This window comes from Copadichromis virginalis, linkage group LG23 (genome assembly GCF_057382275.1).
Source record: "Copadichromis virginalis isolate Kocher_CV1m ecotype Utaka linkage group LG23, C_Virginalis_male_GT1.1, whole genome shotgun sequence".
NCBI classification, from domain to species: domain Eukaryota; kingdom Metazoa; phylum Chordata; class Actinopteri; order Cichliformes; family Cichlidae; genus Copadichromis; species Copadichromis virginalis.
In genome coordinates, this window is record NC_140639.1 from 50,941,602 (window position 1) to 50,953,728 (window position 12,127).

Sequence of the window (12,127 nt, forward strand, 5' to 3'; positions counted from 1 at the left end):
AGCAGAGAAGCCCAGACCTCCCTCTCCCTGGCCACCTCCTCCAGCTTATCCAGGGGAACACCAAGGAGTTCCCAGGCCAACCGAGCGATACAACCTCTCCGGCGTGTCCTGAGTCTTCCCTGGGACATCCTCCTGGTGGGACATGCCTGGAACACCTCACCCAGGAGGCGCCCAAGAGGCATCCTCGTCAGATGCCTGAACCACCTCAACTGGCTCCACACAACAAACTTCCTTTTAGTTGTGTGTCCCCAAACACACTGCAAAAGAGTTCAGTTTTTTCACTCTTGGCTATCCTCTATCAGGACAGTAAGCAAACAGTTCACTTGATAAAATTTTATCAAGTGAAAAAAAGTGAACAAAAAGATGCTTTTTTTAAAGCGTGATTTATTTCTCTTTTTTTCATGACAACGGTACAGAAGACATGAAAGTACAGAGGGGACTGAAATCATCCATCATGACTGTGAGGGCAAGCAAGAGTACCAAATGGAGTAAAAGATATCGTATCAAAAATTTCAGTTTTATCATATATATATTTATATAGGACTAATAATTCTTCTTTTCTTTTTAACTATGCAAAGCAAGGAATGCCCTTTTTCCATTTATTGTGAGGGTTTCCTCAGGTACGGACAGCATTATTATTCAACCAAATAAGAATAAAAAAAAACAAACAAAAACAAAACAAAAGTCTGGACATGAGAGGCTGGGAGGGCGGGCGGGGAATTAGAGGCTTCCTGAAGTCCGGTCCGATGTGGCGTTAAGTCTCATTGTGGCGCGTCTGGGCATGCCCACAGGAGGTGGGGGGGCGGGGGTGGATTGTACTTTTTCAGGTTAGGGTCGGCCTCAGCGGGAGAAGGTCTTTCCACTGAAAACGTAAAGACAAAACAGTTTTTTGTCAGATGAGAACATGAACATCGGTCACATGTTATGATAAAAATGAAGACAGAACCAGTGAACAGTGAGCGAGCCCGACTCTCTCCTGCCCTGGTAGGTACCTTAAAAAACAAGCTAAACACAACATTTCCCCTTATTTGTGTCACACATGCTGACTGCTGCCTCCAGCTTTGGATGTAAACAAGTTTCCAAGAAACGGAGTCAAGTTAAAAAAAAACAGTTCAACAAAAAGGACTGCACGTTGTAATCCTCAGCAATTTAAAAAAAAGGACATATTTACAGGTTGTTGTTGGTGCATTTCCTGTTTGTATCGTGTTTTGGTAGGCCCTCTGAGAGCTACTGAAAGATTCCATTCATCTTTGTGCATACCTGAACATCAAAAACGATAGTGCTACACAAGTAACGCTATCATCACATCTAATCTGCCAATCATATAAGGGAATCTGTCGCATGCTTTCGTGTCATTGCGTGACACTTGGATTTCAGTTTTGTGTTCACATCAACATTTTTTCCCCGTCAGTCGTCAACCTGAGATTCAACAGAAATGTTTATCAACTAACTGCCGAAGCAGCGAGTGGCACTCGTCCAGTCTTCCAATCGAATCGTTCCTATTTCGGTTACACATTAGCCTCGGTGCAAAGCCTCTCTGAGCTCACGCTGTATGTATGCGCACCTTTCAAACAGCAGAAAACTATGCAGGCAAACATGCTGCACACCTCAAAAACACACAGACTGAAAGATGAAAAAGGCGCTTTTATCTGGTAAAAACAGGAGTGCCGAGATAGTATCCCCAGCCTGAATCCGCCGCTTGTTTTGCCTTTTTTATAAGTTATCACGAACAAAGATGCTTCTGATTCCCGAACACATCCTTGTGCAAGATCTGAAATGCGCTAAAGCTGAAGATGAAGCCTTAAAGTGCAGGTGAGGTTGTGTTAAGCCAAATATAATCAGTTGAACTCCGTTTGACAGAAACAGGGAGGAGAGCAGAGGCTACTTACGAGATGGTCTTCATCTCCTTCTTCTCTGCGTCGGGTCGAGCGCGGTTCAGCACCTTGAGGAAGTCTGACGTCTTGGCTCTCATACGTGTGTGAATGTAGGCCTGCGGAAGAGACGGGACATGTGATTCAATGCCAATCGCAACCTTATGATGTTAAGTGTTTAGTCTCCAGTGTTGGCACATTTCCCCTGGTCGCAAGGCTGCAGGGCAGAGGAGGGGGATGCATGCTTTGCTCTGTGCTAATCGCTCGAGCGAAACTGCTCATGCTCGGAAAAAACAGCGGTTGTTTGTTTTCTAAGTTTACATCATCGCATTTCTAACATTTAAGCCTATAAATACATCTGCCTCGTCAGCTCACTGTCTGAGACAAAGACAACCAACGTCCACATCTCTGAAATGTCAGTCATACAAAACATGCACTGATTAGGGGTTACAGGAAGCACGTTCGAGCAATCGTGCTTAAGCAAGTCTTGTTTCGTGGGTCATCGCATCTACACAAACGCCCTCTTGGGGGTAGTCAGACGAGATCTCACCGACAGCGGGACTTTGTATCGTAGAGAAAGAAAAAGAGAGAAAAACCGCACTATCGCGGTGGAGGATTGTTTGTGGTTTTTAGCTTTCAGCTTTGGCAGGTGTGTTTACTGACTTGAGTTCACCTGTCAGGGCCCTTCAAACACAACCAAACAGCTCAGAAATAACACTGCAACGAACAAAACAAGCATTTATTACTTGGGACAAAGATCGGGCTGGATCAAGGATTAAAGCAAAGAAAGTAAAAAAAACAAAAGAAAACAACAACTTTTGTTGTGTAAAATTATTTGAAACCCGGAAAACTGCCAAGTAAATAAAACCATCAAGTGTAGAGGAGTGACTGGCTGAGGTGAATTCACCTTGGAGCACTTTATGTGGTAGTGCAGGTAGTCCCTGAAGGTGTGGATGAGGTTGATGGTGTTGTCTCTGGCATTGGCATTGGTGTGACGCGGAAACAGGACTGAAAACACAAAGCAACAAATTAAAACCACTGCGTTAGCTGTGAAGTGACCAGCAAATGCGAGTCTTTGTTAAACTAAAAACAAAGCACCGACCGAAAGTGATGTATCCGATGTTGTCCCCGACGGCGGCGTCTGTGTCCTTCAGCTCCAGAGGAGGCTCCCTGTGGCTGAAGAGCACCTGGGGAGCTGTGTGGCTGGCTCTCCGACCCTCTTTGAACTCCTACACACAGGAAAAATATGTTTGCAGCACTTTTTTAAAGCTTCTTTAATTATCAAAATGAAAAAAGAAAAAGAGAGAGGGCAATACAGTTGGAGTCAGTGGTCGGAATGACAGGAATTACAGGAATATGTTACATGAAAGCGCTCCACTCTGGTCCAGTAGGAGGCGGTAATGCAAATTAAAGCCCCGTTTCCATTAGAACCTACTCGGATCGACTCGGCACAGTTCGCTACTGTTTTCAGGGTTTTCCATTCACTTGGAACCAGGTACTTTTAAAATATCTGCTCTGCAGAGGTTCCAAACAGGTACTAAAATGTGTCATCATCAGACCTCATGCCACTGATTGGCTGGTCAAAATTAAAACCGCCTTTTTTGAAACTCAGCAACAGAGGAAATGGGTATAAAAAAATAACGCAGTGATCCCTCAAGTCTGATAAATAGCCACAGACCAATCATAGAAGCACGTATATTCTTCCCTCGACGTCCATCCAAGTCGAGTCGTGGCGAGTCGATCCGAGTAGGTACGAAAGGAAAAGGAGCTAAGCAAAGACAGTAGAAATCAGTAAATGTGGCCTCACACACACCTGCATGAAGACTTTGCCGATGATGACGTCGTCGTCGTCTTTGAACACTGTGCTGAACACCACCGTCACTCTGTCTTTCTTGGCCTCCAAATACCTGCAGCGACCACAAGTTATGTTGGCTTCCAGAGAAATGACAGGAACGAGGTCCGAAATACATCAATTTATTTTTGATATACTTTAAGACCTGTGCTGAAATGGCTAACAAATGTCTTTAACTCTTGGCTTTCCTAAATGTTTCTCATGACACACTCACATGGACTCGTCCTCTCTGTAGTGGACCACGGCCCTCTTCTCGCCCTCTTTGCCTTCCTCCTGGAACTTGAAATATTTCTCAAACACTGAGGCAAAGCAGTTCCTCTTGAGCATGCCGGCCTGGTGGACAACCTCATCTTTGTTGGCTGGTAGAACGTCCAGGTCGTAGAGGAGAGACACGTTGTAGCCTGTAATATAATACATGTAGAGCTTTTATTTTTACAGTCGAGGAAAAAAAAATAGCATCAAGGCTCAGCTGATTTCTGAAACTTGCAGAAAAAAAGAGCTCAAAAAGACCTTACCCGCCTCTGGTGAAACCAGGAAGTTCCCATAGACCCTCTTGAGCAACTGGAATTAAAAATATGAACTTTATTTGTAACACACATCCGTATTGTGGTTTTTCAAGAGCTGCACTGCACAGAACAAATGTAGCACAACAGCAAAAGACAGATTACTCAATGGGCCTAAAAAAAAAAAAAAAACACTGAATAATTACTCTGCTAATTGAAGAGTCTTGTTAGAGGCCCGACTCCAAAGGTGTGGCTTTAATAGCACAGAGGAGAAAAATTAAAAGTTGGAGGCTTTCTTTTAACCACTTTCAAAACAGATCTTTCATTTTCTTGGAAATCTTAGTAGTTTTCACATGTGGTGGGAATCCTGTGAGATCTAAGAGGACCTCTTCCAGCTCCATATTTTTAGACTTGATATCTAAGGTAGCTTTGCAAAAACAAAAAGAAACAAGAAGAAGAACTTTATTGGGATTTTGCAAAAACATGGCCTCTAACCATGTGGTGTGAACCTGTCCATCATTTTGGACGTTTGACAACCGTGGTGACAATGTAGGATCAAGTGAATAAGGTCCTGGTCACCCAGGCCTAGAGACTGGTCTGCAACCATCTGGCAACTACCCGCATAGTATTCTCTAACTGGTTTTAAGTGGTTTCTAGAAGTTGACGGGAGTTGGTGGGGAAAATAACTTTTAAAGACCCAATCAGGCAGGACTTCATGCTGGTCAATGATGCCTTGGCAACCGCCTGTCAATAGAAACGCTCAGTTCTTGACCGGTTAGCAAAAAACCTTCTTGTGACTGTCTTTGTCAGCTAGCGTACTGCTGTGGTCTGTATTTAAAGGGAAGTGATGGACTTTGAGCTGTAGTGATACTGTGAGCAGTGTGACGCTAACAGGAAATGGGAAAGGTCAACTTTCAGACTAAAAGTTGCACCTTCTGAAACATGTTGGCTGCAGTGCTGCAGCATAACTTTTACTTTAAAAAACAATGTTCTGTATTTCTAATTAGATTCAAGCTGTATCTTATCCACATCCTTTTCAATCTGAACTACCGCTGGGCCTGCAGTTAACAGATATTTGCAGACAAACATCAAAAACTACAGGCAACCAAAGCAATCGCTACATTTTTGATCCAGCGACAACAAGCAGCTTTAAAGAATCACTGCCAACCAGTGGGAGAACACACATTTTTCCCTAACAACTGGTGGCTCCATCACATAGAATATGGCATGTGCTAATGACGTCACATGAGAAACCTCAATATTAATATCTAAGAACGCAACATAAATTCATTAATAGATTTATGAACTCTAATATAAATGAAAGAGTACATTTGGCAGCTTCCTCATGTCCCAAGACTTCTCACCACAGTGGACGCATCTACATACTGATATCAGGACTCGAGACGAGTATCAGAAGGAAACTAGCTTTTGACACAGGAGCCTGGGTTTGTGTCTCAATCCAAAGGAGAAAAATGGCCACTGAAGCTTTACGATTACTGCCGTAGAGTCAACGCTTGGATTGGTGTTTGGATGTTAAAATGTGATATAGCCACTTTTACTGACATCATACAGAGCTGAGAGTAGAAAACAAATGTTTGTAATAGAGTTTCTACCTCCTGGGAATTACTCATACATACACTGACTTGTTGAACATCCGGAATTTCATGTGTATAAGAGATAAGAGCGTGAGAGGTCTGTTTTAAGTATGTGGTTTACAACAGAGCAGAGAGGTGGCTAAACAAACTTGCCGCTCAATGAAAGACTTGTACTGTGACAGGAAGGAGGTGTGTGTGTTTCAAGGAGGTAATGAAAGGTCGGAGGCTCCTCTGTAATAGATGCCTGTCATTCAGGAATGAACAGAGCAATATGCAAATCAGACCAACGGCAAGAATCTAACACAAAAACGTCGCAGTCTCCTCACAGGGGTCCGTTCCTTCTTCCTTGTACTTGCTCCCTTTAGGTCAAATTACTCGACATACCAACATCACATTTGATTTTGCTGCTATGTAGATGGTTTACAACTGTATTTACCCATGAAACAGCTATTCCATAAGAGGGCTAAGTTTCACATTGTTTGGTCCTCTAACAGAGCGGCTGATGGGTAACCTGGGCTTTTGAACTCCTTTTATTAAAACGCAGGTTAAGAACTTTAAGATAATCTTTGACAAATCAACGCAGCCAAGTCAAGAGAGCAGTTTGTTCCAAACTTTTTTGTGGTTATGCATGCCTTGTGTTCCACCCACAGACTGGACTGCTGTTTTGCGCTGCATACTGGAGTTGCTCAATCATATGCTGCGGCCAGATTACTGACTGGGACAAAACAAAACGTTTGCAGCCTGTGCTTTACAGAATCCAGAGTAAAGTGACACTGTTGGAGTTTAAAGCCTTAAATTATCTTGATAAGCTTCCTGATCACTTTTCACTATTAAGCAGTTGAAGCTTATTTCAAAGGGGGCTCGTGCCTTTGCTGTTATCACACCCAAACCCTGGGATCTCCTCACAAGTAATCTCAGACAAGCATCAACTGTGTCTTTAAATCTCAGCTGACGTTCTGCCAAGCTTTAGGAAACTGCAGTTTTCTGAAACTGTCATTGTGTTAATTCATGCAAACACTGAATGTGTGTAGCGCCTATTTAGTTTTTAGTGTGTGTGAGAATGAGCAAGTGGCTTAAAAAACAGCCCCTGCGCTGCTCATCCAAAAACTGTTTTCCAAACTGACTCGTCACAGGAAGAATAAAACGAATGTGCCACTATTCACACCACTATTCCCAGCTTCAGGGAACGAGGAGGGGCGAAGCGGCTGGGCAGCAGCCAAGCCTTTCATACACAGTGGCTGCTGCTCGCAGTCAGCACTTCCTCGCCTGGGGTGAGTCACACACACACTTCCTGTTTCTACTGAAAGCCTCAGCGGCTGCTTTCTTCCTTACATGGCAACAGAGCACTTGTGTAGGTTTGTGTGTGTTTGTGTGTGTGGAGGGAAATAATGACCTCATTCTACTTTTATTTTATATCTCAGATCGACTCACCATCATCAGGAATCAAATTCAGTAGCAGCCTTGCCTGAACCCATGGCTCTTTTTACAGTTTCACTTGCACTCAGGTTTATTATCACTGAAATCAAAGTGTGCAATGAAAGACACTTGCACGCACTGTCCCAGATTAACTCTCATGTACCAATCAGGGATCTGGTAGAAGAAAACTGAACAAAGCTAAGCATATTTCAATCAGATGCCACAAAAAACCAACCCAAAACCTCACGTTTGTTTTAGTGCTTTTCATTAAAATAATCATATATCGTGCTGAAGAACAAAGCAAAACTAAAGGTCCTTTATGTTCAAGCCTGGATGAACCTCGGGCACTTTTAGTGCGCTCAAGGATGAAACACCAACACAAAAAAATGCAAAACAAAGCAGCAGGTGCCATGACCACCCGGATTTACCCCCTTTAAAAGGAAACCAAAACATATTTTGCTTGGTTGTGCAGTTTTCTCCCTTAATCTGCCTTTGATCAGCTTCTATTCACTGCTTAGAATAACAGAGCATAAATGGACCAATGCACAGCACTGAATAATGCTGCATGTGTGTATCAAACGCCAGCACAGACATAAAAGGACACAGGCCTCTGAGTGACACCAAAGCGTGGTACAGACAGCAGCCAGCAGTGTGGTGGACGTTTATACCAGATTCTACCCACGTTTGCAGCTCGACATGCAGGGCTGGTTTATTGTGACACCACAGCATGTTAGAAGAAGTTTTAAGTCACATTAAAACAATATCACAATAATTGACTCATATTAAGCATAGCCGTAAAAAGGCGACTGAATGGAAAGAAGGTAACCCCCTTGTGACTGTACTTAAGCCTCGGTTCACAACTGCTTTTTCCTACTCTTGTGCCGAGCTGACATCATCGTGGATCGCCTTATATGGTCATCATAGCCACAGCCAAAGTCGAGTTTATAAGAAGTAGGTTCTGTTTGTAAAAACCCACATGAGGGACAGCTAAGCAGAAAAAAGGGGCTTTTAGAGAGCGTGGCTTAAAGAGACAGGACCTACAGTGTGTGGGTTCAGATAAAGGGTGAACTGAGGAGCTGCAGAAAGGACAGCTATAAGATGACCAATCATACAAAGCAGCTTTAGTCCCTGATTTAAACTATAGATGTGATAATAATAACTCTTTTAAGGTTATCCTTAATTGCACTTTCTGTATAACGAGAATGTTCTTGTGTTGTAGAGGATGTGAAACCAGCTATAATCAAGACTCTGCAAAGGCCTCTGTGTCATACATGCTAAATAAAAAAATCATCTGATTCTTTGTATTCAGGTTTTGAGAAACATTTTCCAGCCTCTCGCTCTCTTTTGTGTGTGTGTTTTACCTCGTCAGCTCCATGATCCTGCAGCTCCTTGTAGAACTTCAGAGAGATGCTGATCATCACTTTGGTCTTGTCCCCATTGGGGTTGGAGATGTGGTACAAGACGCCATCGAAGTCTGCAGCACACAGGCACAGAGTTAATACCAGCGGGGGAGAAATGCTCAACTTTAAATGAATTATAAAACCCATTTAAAAACAACTCGTGTTGACCAAAGTGCTGTACAAACATAAAACAGAAGACAAGGGAATGGATAAGAAATAAGTAAAATACATGTTAGTAGGCGCTAAACACATTCAGTCACAGCTGAAACAGGCACAGGAGACACGGTGAGCAACTCAGGAAAGACTCCAATGAACGCCTCGATCTTTTCATTCCTCACTTAGACAGACGAGACGTCTTAGTAATCTCAGTCCATGTTTTCAGATTCAACACTGATTACAGGAACATGTGCAATAAGCTGGCTGCATAATAGGAAACTGAAGACAACACCACCATCAGCACCACCCTTTAAATTTTGAAATAGGCGTGCACAAAAATGTGATTGTGTCTGATCAAATCCAAACATTACATTACAACCTTCTTCACAGCGGGTTACACAAAATACTGCACGACACAACACACACAGAAATCTATAAGCCATAATATGAACTACATTAAAGTCATTTAAAGAAATGTCATGCGGCCCATCCAACACTGGCTCATATGATTTGGTTTCATTTAATTTGGAGAACAGCAAAAAGTTCCTTCCTTATCCAGACAGCAAAAAGGGCACACTGGTGATGACGAGTCAACTCGGCTGAGAGAGCCACGTTACTGTGTGTTAAAATCTAAACACTGATATTCAAATATAGTACAAACGGGGCAAAAATAGCACGCTGCTGCACGAGACACTCACCCGCAAACGTCACATCGACGGCCTCTGGTTTGGTTCTGTGAGGAGAAAAAGAAACAACATGAGGAGACCAGTTTGTTAAGCCCACAAAGCTGGAGTTCAATTTACCATCTTAAATAGCATCAAAACAAACAAAGAAACAATGAAGGTAGTGAGGAGGTTTAAGTAGACTTGATGGTTAAAAAGGGAACAAAAAGGGTCATCGCAGCATTCAAAGCCACGCACTGCAAACAAGCTAGCTAGCTATTGCTTTGTTTCCCGTTTGTTATAATTACTGCCACTAGATTCTTTATATTTGTATGATGAAAGATGATTAGAGCCCATCCAATGTAGGTTTTTAAGAATGATACTAATACCGATGTTTGGTGATTTAAAAAAAAATGCAATAACATGGTTGAATTTGCAGACATTATTCTGCAAAAGGAGAAACAAAAAGAACTGCTAGTAGCAGTTGCAGCTGACCAAACTAAATCACTTCCTCTGATAAAACCATAAAAGCTCAACAGTATCTCTAGCTTTACAGCACGTGTAGAGTGGCTTAGTCAAGGGTGTTTTCACGGTAAGCTGGTTACCAGTTTGTGAAATACATGGATGGGGAGTTAATCAGAACTGACCCTCATTATTTCTTCTACATTATAATCTGAACAGGACCTGTTAGTTGCTGTTCAAGTTACAGTACTGTGCAATACTGGTATTACTCCAGCTGCCAGTCAAGGACTGGGACACAAATTAATTGCAAGATGAAGCCGTGCGCTTGCTAAAATGCAAAACATTTAAATGTTTTATGTAATGACGTCATGATAGAGTCACAGCTTTAATGAATCATCTCGACACGACAGCTTAAAAAACAAACAAAAAACAAACAAACAATATAAGCAATGCCTGGGGAATGCACAGTAGCAAATCAACAGTGTAAAGGTGGATGCTGCAGCGACTTGTCCACACGCTCATGCTCTGAGGAGCTGCAGCTGCTGGCTGTGCAGAGCAGACTTGACTCAGCCTGACTACAGGAATGCGGAAGCAGGAGAAAAAGCGAGAGAGATGGGCGATGGTTGGCTATCATTTAGCCACTAAAAGCTTTATGTACTGCCGCGGAAGGCAAATAAATGGTCTTTATTAAGTGAAAACACCGCGGGCATATAATCTGATCTGCCGTGGTGGAGTGACACCGGAAATGAGAAGATAGTTTGCCTTGACAAACCTGTTGTGTCCGAAAAAAAGAAATAAAGTCCTCACTTCATATAAAAATATATACTATATTTATAAAAATAGTTTTTATAGGCGGTTTGTGATTTTACATATGATGTTATCAACCAGTGTGGAATAGCTTAATCATTTTTTTAAAAAAGCTTATAAATTAGCTTTATTCCCGCTAGCTCCCTTAAGGCTATGTAACCTTTTAAAAATATTTGCTTCGTATTTATTGGCAGCGCAGTGTAAATATAACCTAAGTATCTATTGTGTGCTTTGTTGTTTTATCTCCAAGGTATGTGGGAGAACCGCCAGGGGATATTAAATTCAATGGGGTTACAATTTTTGGCACAACACCGCCCGTGCAGACACACCCCGGCTCGTCGAGGCAGAGCAACAAGCTAACTCTATGTGTATTTCTGCACTTTAAAAAAAATCAATACTCTTTAGACCACATAGCTTAACTTTGTTGAACCTGCTGTACCCGATCTCCCCCGTTTCTTTAAATGAAGCCATCATCTTCTGTAAGAAGCTAAAGGGGAAGCTAGCGGTGCTAGCCAGGTGTAGCGATGATTTCTCACCCGTTGGATGCGCCGTCGAACTTGAGCGTCAGCGTCTCCTCGATAATGCGGTTATTAATTTCTAACAGGATCATCGCAGCGGACGCCGGTGTCTAGGAAAAGGGGGGATAAGCGGTGTTGTTTGGTGGGGTTCACCTCTTTGTGTCAAATTCTGCAAATTTTTTCCTGCCCTGACAGACCCGACCGCTTCCGTCGAGGCTACTTCCGCCCGCAACTTCCGCGTATTTTACTCGCAGGGCCCAAATAAGACTGGGGCGTCTAAAATAATGCCTGTAATAAATTCGTAATGACAGTACTGCGGCGGGTTCATAAGAAAGAAACAGGTGTCCGCGACTTAATAAGTGTAAATGGTACATCAATCACAATTTTAGGGCCACACAACTGCACTAATCAGGAAATACTTGTTCATACTTGTTATTTAAAAAAGGCTATTTATTTATTTAGAACAGACTGCTGTAAGAGAGAAAAGGAAGGTTTTCATGACGATAGTGAGACCTGCTGTGGTGCATGGTTTGAAGGTGTAACTTACAAAAAGACAGATATAGTTTGGAGACAAAGTTAGAGAGGCAAGACTGAGCTGGTTTGGATGTGTGCAGAGGAGGATGGTGGATATATTGGACAACGCAAAAATGAATATGAGCTGGCAGGCAGAAGGAGAAGAGGAAACCACATAGATGGTTCATGGATGCTGTTGAGGAGGACAGTGGAGGATGCTGGGATAGGGTGAGGTGAGGCAGATGATCCACTGCGGCGACCTCTAAGGAATCAGCTAAAAGAAGTCGAAAAAAGAAAAGAAAACAAATAGACTACATTACTCTAAAGACTTATTTAAATAGGGAAACCTGGTGTGAAAATTAAGTAACCTGA

The 12,127-nt window shown here is 42.6% G+C and overlaps 1 protein-coding gene across 1 annotated transcript; it reads right to left on the minus strand.

Annotated features, from left to right (window-relative positions):
- Positions 1-364: 364 nt before the first annotated feature.
- Positions 365-11,486, minus strand: arpc2 (actin related protein 2/3 complex, subunit 2). Its single transcript, XM_085448361.1, has 10 exons — positions 11,261-11,486; positions 9,492-9,526; positions 8,599-8,711; positions 4,239-4,284; positions 3,938-4,124; positions 3,685-3,778; positions 2,974-3,100; positions 2,779-2,879; positions 1,890-1,990; positions 365-862 (listed from the first exon to the last, which is right to left on the minus strand). Exons 1-10 carry the CDS (start codon positions 11,332-11,334, stop codon positions 841-843), a joined length of 900 nt encoding a protein of 299 aa, XP_085304487.1. The 5' UTR covers positions 11,335-11,486; the 3' UTR covers positions 365-840.
- Positions 11,487-12,127: the final 641 nt, after the last annotated feature.

Excerpts from the sequence above, each read along its gene's own strand:
- arpc2 (XM_085448361.1), bottom strand. The coding sequence starts at position 11,334 with ATGATCCTGTTAGAAATTAATAACCGCATTATCGAGGAGACGCTGACG. Across the intron at positions 4,125-4,238 it reads CCTGGTTTCACCAGAGGCGG|GCTACAACGTGTCTCTCCTC; the intron begins GTAAGGTCTTTT and ends ATTATATTACAG. Across the intron at positions 863-1,889 it reads AAGGAGATGAAGACCATCTC|TGGAAAGACCTTCTCCCGCT; the intron begins GTAAGTAGCCTC and ends TTACGTTTTCAG.